The sequence below is a fragment of the Macrobrachium nipponense genome, chromosome 39 (assembly GCF_015104395.2).
Source record: "Macrobrachium nipponense isolate FS-2020 chromosome 39, ASM1510439v2, whole genome shotgun sequence".
NCBI classification, from domain to species: domain Eukaryota; kingdom Metazoa; phylum Arthropoda; class Malacostraca; order Decapoda; family Palaemonidae; genus Macrobrachium; species Macrobrachium nipponense.
The window spans coordinates 4,677,512-4,684,955 of record NC_061099.1 but is presented as its reverse complement, the minus strand read 5'-3'; the positions used below and the strand labels follow the sequence as shown (position 1 = coordinate 4,684,955).

The 7,444-nt window shown below is 34.9% G+C and overlaps 1 protein-coding gene across 1 annotated transcript in view; it reads right to left on the bottom strand.

Moving 5' to 3' along the window:
* The window catches only part of LOC135210056 (uncharacterized), a 129,746-nt gene extending 124,124 nt beyond the window's left edge, over positions 1 to 5,622 (bottom strand). Inside the window, exon 1 of the mRNA XM_064242848.1 lies at positions 5,298 to 5,622. Within this exon, the coding sequence (XP_064098918.1) occupies positions 5,298 to 5,370 (73 nt within the window). The 5' untranslated portion in view covers positions 5,371 to 5,622. The remainder of the gene's footprint in view (positions 1 to 5,297) is intronic.
* Positions 5,623 to 7,444: the final 1,822 nt, after the last annotated feature.

Sequence of the window (7,444 nt, the reverse complement as noted above, 5' to 3'; positions counted from 1 at the left end):
GTATGGATAAGTTCTTGTGATCGTGATCGAGTGACATCCCTTATTATCAGCATTTACCAGAATACTTCCATGACTTTACTGTGACTGCCTTGTTTTGGTAAATAAAGTTAAGGGTAGCATTAACTATGTATATCTTGCTTTGTTAGATAAAGTTAAGGCTAACATTCAACTTTTTCTGTCATGTTTTGTTAGATAAAGTTAAGGGTAGCATTAACTGTTAATGGCCATGTTCTGTTAAATAAAGTAAAATGGCATGTTCTGTTAAATAAAGTTAAGGGTAGCATTAGCTATTTATGTATGTTTTGTGAGATAAAGGTAGCGGTAAGTATTATTGTCATGTTTTGGTAATTAAAGTTAAGGGTAGTATTAACTTTTTCTGTCATGTTCTGTTAAAGTTAAGGGTAGTATTAACTATTTATTTTCATGTGTCATGTTTTGTGAGATAAAGGTAGCGGTAACTATTATTGTCATGTTTTGGTAATTAAAGTTAAGGGTAGTATTAACTTTTTCTGTCATGTTCTGTTAAAGTTAAGGGTAGTATTGACTATTTATTGTCATGTTTTGTTAAAGTTAAGGGTAGCACTAACTATAATTTTTTTTTTTTTTCATCTGTCCATCCGCCTGTGGTGGTCGCGCATGGTAACACTGCGTCCCAGGCTTTAAATAGTTACGCTATGTGTTAGTTTTAAGGTAAATAAAAGGATATCTTGGTATCCATTTGCAACTGAAAAGTGTTTTAATAATTTACTGTGCGAATTACACCGTTAATATTCGAAATAGGATATTGTTATTATTGTTGAATGTAAGCTGAATGTAACTTTCTAAAGCCCGGGACGCAGTCTTACCATACACAAACACCTCAGGCGGATGGACAGATGGAAAAAAACAGAGTATAGTTATGTCATGTTTTGTTAAAGTTAAGGGTAGCATGAACTGGTAATACCATGTTTTGTTTGATAAAACGAATGGTATCGTTCAGTATAAATGTCATTAATTCTTTGGTTTTATCATTTAAACTCCGGTTTTTGCCTTGGCAATCAAAGTTACATTTTAACTGTCGTGTGTAATTAATATTCATTGGTTTTTATCGTAAAAAACTTTAACCATAGCTTATATATACTTCATTTCCGAGGTTTTTGTCACTTATACACTTAATTTTCAGTGGTTTTTGTCGTCAAAGAAATCAAACTTTAACCATGGTATATACTGTATCTCAGTGGTTTTTTATTGTAAAAAATTCAACTCTGTTAATTTCAGTGGATTTTACCGTCAAAAACTTAAACTAGTATGCTTAATTTTCAGTGTTTTTTTATCGGCAAATAAGTCAAACTTCAAACGTGGGATGTACTTCATTTCTACAGAAAATAATAAAATTTAACAGTGGCACGTACTTTCTTCCTGGTTTCAATCGTCAAAACCCAGAAGCAATCACATTTCCAGTTAAAACCTTAAAGAAGGAGCCTACCTACTATGGGCATTAAGTCGACTTAATACAAAAACAAAGGAAGCCCATCGGATATAAGGGCTCATTGACCCTATGTTCATTGTTATTGGATAGAGGGCATTGCTGTTCCCGTAGACATTAGGTAGGAATCCATTAAGTTCAGTTTATCTTAGTTTAACCAGACCACTGAGCTGATTAACAGCTCTCCTAGGGCTGGGCCAAAGGATTATATATTTTTTTTATGCGGCTAGGAACCAATTGGTTACTGAGCAACGGGACCTACAGCTTATTGTGGGATCCGAACCGCTTTATATCGGGAAAAGAATTTCCGATCACCAGAAATAAATTCCTCTGAATCCGCGTTGGCAGCAGCGGGGAGCGAACTCGGACTACCAGATTGGTAGGTGGGTTTGAGAATTACTCCTGTAGTGGGGTAGTGCTGTCACTGCACCTCAAATACGGTGCACTGTAGGCATTACTGAAGGTACTTAACAGCGTCCTTTCCTTAGTCCCCTAGCTGCTGCAACCCCCTTTAATTTCTTTTACTGTACCTCCATTCATATTCTTTCTTCCATCTTACTTTCCTTAACCCCTGTCTGTTACACCATTGTAACCTTTTTACTCTCAATTTTGCTGTCAGCGTTGAATGACCTAGTAAGTCCCAGCGCTTGGCCTGCGGCCTAAATTTCGTATTCTATTCTATTCTCTGAGAATTACAACCAAAATAAAATTGCTCTGACAGGCTGCATAAACTACTGTTGTGGTTTTTGCTGTGATAAGCTACACTAATTGTTTATGTTGTTATTTTCGCTCACTCGGGGAGTAAGCCTACAAACTACTTTGTTGTTGTTGTTCTTGATTTTTTGTTCTTGTTTTTTTTGGGGGGGGTAGGAAAGACGTATGGAAAAGCATAAAAATAAGTCTGAAAAAGATGTTTCGCGTTGAGTTAAAGATACAGGAATTTTAGGATAGCTTATTTATGATTTATTTATTCGAATGAAAATGTAAATAATAAATAATGCGCATGTTAATCAGTACAGAATAATTATTTCTATTTATAGCGCATTTAGTTTAATTTTCGTTGGTGAAATGCGCTATTTGACCGTAGAATTTAGCATGGGCCTCGAGTAAGCTGGTGATCGGATGACGCCTTGTTATATTTGTTGTTGCTTGTTATTGAATTATATGAGTGGTGGTAGTAGCAGCGGCTATAGTAGAGGTTGTGGTGAAGTGGCATCAGCGATAGGCGATACAGTCATTAAATTAATATTATTAATTATAAATTTGGTAAATATTTTATAGCAATTACTGACGGTATAATTCTGAATATTCAGTCGTGACGTCATAAGGGCAAAAACGAAGTAGACGATTTATGAAAAAAACTGTGATATCGTTACAATTTACGGGTCATAGACGGACCAGTCAGTTTGGAACGTTTTAAAATGTATTGAAAGGCGAGTGGAATATCCCCCGATTGAGAGAGAGAGAGAGAGAGACATGTGTACATTAAAACCTTTTTCTGATTTAAGTATTCAGACGAGAGAGAGAGAGAGACCCATGTCGACATTAAAACTTTTTCTGATTTAAGTATTCAGACGAGAGAGAGAGAGAGAAAGAGAAACCAAAGCCTACATTGAAATTTTTTCTGATTTCAGTATCTAGGCGAGGAGATGAGAGAAGAGAAACCAAGGTCTACAGAGAAAATTTTCGAACCAAGTATATCAAGCGAACACAGAGAGAGAGAGACATGAGCGAGGAGGAGAGAGAGAAAGAGAAGAGAATGAAAGAGACATGAGAGAGAGAAACCCAAGTCTACATTGAAACTTTTTCTGATTTAAGTATTCAGACGAGAGAGAGAGAGAGAGAAGAAATCCCTGTGAAGAAATGAAAAAACAGAGCATACCCATTTGCTGTTTCCGTTTGGCACTGAAAGCCTCAATAGATTTTTATTTTCACATATGTATTGATTGATTTATTTATTTTGAGAGTCAAGACCAAGAGGAGGTCACTCGGAAGTGACCAGAAAGGGTCACTTGTGTAAAAATGACAAGATTTCTTGCCTTTCGGAACCTCAGCCGCGCTTGAATCTCCAGAGATTGACGCTGTATTTCTTAATGCTTTCTTATTCAAAGCTTTGAAATGCTGATACGTTTATTTATGTTATATTCACGGGTGTAATATACTGAGATATTTCAATTCCAATCTCGTTAAGTATATTCATAAGGGTTATTGTATGAAACAATTTGTGTTTTTTGCAAATTTCTGTTGTAAATTTGATTGGCAGGTCTAATCATGAAGTATTGGAACTCGATACGCATCACACTTGCCTCATTATGTGATAGAGTACTGTGCTGAATAATTGGTTGTAAAATACAATGTTGTGGCGATAAAAAGACTATAATTATAATAATAATAATAATAATTATTATTATTATTTGAAGTTTATTATTATTATCATTATTGTTATTTGGGAAAAGTTTCTATCGCGAGAGTATATATAATGTTATAAGAGGCGCACAATAATACAAAAATGTTGCGAGTTCGTGGATAATTGAAAAACTCTTTACACAGCTTTCGAACCCTTCTTTGAAGATGAACCCAGGGAAGGGTTCGAAAGCTTTGTAAAGGATTTTTACATTATACACGAACTCGCAACATTTTTTATTATTCTGGACCTCTTAGAACGTTATTATTATTATTATTATTATTATTATTATTATTAAAATAAACCCTATTCATACGGAACAAACCCACAAAGGCCAACATTGAATTGAAATTGAAGTTTCCAGAGAATATGGAACCATATATTTCGGACACAGAAGTGTCCGAAATATATGGTTGCAAAATGTAAATGAGTGTTTTTATTGGCATTTTTATCTTCATAGTACACTGTTGGATTACAGTAAAAGACATTGAAAGCATGTCGTGAATAATTATATTATTATAATGTATGTTTTACAATTGTGATATAATTATGGTGTTGAACCAATTGCCGTGAATTTCATGTGTATGTATGTCATCGCGTATGTACGTTGGTAGTGTTATCTTAGACATAAGTAATTAAAAATAGACACGTAAGTGTTAATGAATACATACATAAGTAAACATCACAGTTCTATTGTGGAAGGTAGGACACCAGTTAGTTATGTGGAAATTTTTAAGATTGGTGAGTAGCTATCGTTACAAGTAAGAAGAAAGAGAGAGAGAGAACAAGCCCCCGATGCAGTTTGAGTTCGTTTATATATATATATATATATATATATCGTATATATATATATATATATATATATATATATTATATATATATATATAAATGTGATCATATTGTAGGTTCTGTATGTGTCGCTTGGGTAGGGAATCTACGGAACTTATTCACCTGGTTTCAGTTATGTGATTATATTAAATATATATATAATATATATATATATATATATATATATATATATATATATATATATATATATATATAAGTATATGCATATTGTGTGTATGTTAGTGTTTTTTTAAATGCTTTTTCACTGAGGGAGCTAGAGATATGAGTAAGTTATTAAATGCTAAAACCCTATAAATAACTTTGAACAACTTTACGTTTATGGGCAAATAATTATTATAGTAGAACCCTAACAGAAAAGAAACTAACAGTTGATGATATTACACAACTGGATAATTTATAAAGATACATGGAAAGCGAAAAGAAGCATAGACATATATACAGTTAGAAGACAACGATGAACATTTCCAAAAAAAATTAAATAATAATAAATATAATATAATCGATTATGAAACCGATTGTAAAACTTTTTTTTCTTTTATTCCATTGGGAGATTAAAAAAAGGAGGCGTAGTCATCTTACCGTGAACCTGCATTGAGAGAGCAAGAAGACACACGAAGACTACGGCGAGATTGAGGACGATGCGAGACATCATAATGTTGTTGTTGTTGTAGAGTCTTCTTCTTCTATCGGTTAACAATAGGACGTCAGACACACCTTCTCTCGAAAAGGCAAGTCTCAAAGTGCTTTGATTATTTATTTCCTTCGATAACTTGAGACAGGGAGCGAGCGAGGAAGTCGAGTTGATAAACTTGTTGGGAGTTCGTGTTTTCCTGATCGAGTACTCGGGGTCCTTCCTACTACCTCCGTCAGGCTCTTGCACCTCAGCCTAAATGGGATGGGTTGCATGCTTTCGTCCGTCTTTATATAAAGCGCCCTGGTATCGCCGCTCACCTGTTTCGTCCAACGCTCTCTCACCTACGCGTGCTGACTCGTTTCCGGATGTTTTCGTTCGGTCGTGGGATTCTACAGCTCGTTCCGATTCGTTCAAAACGTACACTTTAATAATATTGGCTTCCAATACATTCTTATATCAATAATATTTCAATTTCAATACTCTGTAACGAATTAACCATTGAATGAATGCTGTTTTTTAACCGTTTTACCGTGTTTGAATCAACGCGAACAATTCTGAAAAAATATCCACCAGACGTTTTAGCCTGTTCCAGCTTCGCGATTGGTCGCGATCGAACGCGACCCCGACGACGATTGGTCAGACGTTACCTCGAAAGTGGTGACGTCAAGGCTCTGCCCAATGAAACACCCCCTCGGCTGTGACGCCACCGAATTAACACCAATCGCGGCGCGACATTAGGGGACAATTTGGCGACGTCATCGTGTGTCAGCCAATGGTAATTTGGGAAATCGGTCTTCTTCACGTGGTTTATCTTAGAATGTACACAAGCAACAAGTCAGTTTCTTTGTGGAGTTTCAAATCTGAGAGTGATTAAGAGCTGAAGGGAGACAAGAAAGTTAAAGAAGTATTTTAGAATATTTTCCCTCTTGGCTGTGAGTCCAGTAGATGATGAATACGGTGCCAGTTTAGGTTATATAGAAATTTAATATATTTTGTTAATTAATCTTTAAAAAATCACTAGGATAACTATAATATATAGCCAGTAATATGTACAAATTAGACGTTGAGAAAAGTGTATTTTTAATATAAATTTTAAAAATTGCTTTATATTGAAATGGATCAAAATTTTATTAAACATACTTTTGCAGCTCATTCCATTTTCGAATTTAAAAAAGAAGAATATTTTAACATGTTAATTAATATGAAGTGGTTTCATGTAATATATATATATATATATATATATATATATATATATAATATATATATATATATATATATATATATATATATATATATTATATATATGTGTGTGCGTGTGTATGTTTTTTTTTTTATATCGATGGATGGACATATAAAAGCTTTAATTCAATGTGATTTACTGCTTAGTCAAAGTATAGGCAATTTTATTCACTTACTTTTTGCCTTTAGAAAAAATATACGTGTATCATTTTCATTTCCATTTTAATTGATGTTATGGCAAGCGTGAATATTATTCAGAGTACATCGCAATCTCTCTCTCTCTCTCTCTCTCTCTCTCTCTCTCTCTCTCTCTCTCGTCTCTCTCTCTCTCTCTCTCCCCGAAATTCTGGTCTCCTCCACGCATACAGACGCCCGTGCTCTCTTGTGCAGTTGCAAGAGCAATAAAAATATTTCAGAATCGCTAATTGCAGTTCATTTGAGGAAAATACTGGCCTAGCAAGGATTTAGATTCACCTTTCCACGTAGTCATTCACGTAATGGCCGGCGTATCTTTGTGTACACCGTATCTTTAAATACGGTACTTAATACTTCAGTTCTAACTTGGGCGCATGTTTTGTGTGTGTATGTGTGTGTGTGTGTGTGTGTGTGGGCTGGGTATGAACTGAATTTTCCCTTTGCATTGTATTTCAGCGTAGCGAAGATATTGTTGCTTGACTACTCTTCAAAATAAATTATGTTTCAGCCCCCGTAGGGGAGTAGTGCCGTTAGTGCACCTCAGTCTTGCACTGTGGGCGTTACTTATGGTTCTTTGCAGCGTCCCTTCATCCCCTTGCTGCAACCATTTTCATTCCTTTTACCTTACCTCCGTTCATATTCTCTGTCTTCCATCTGA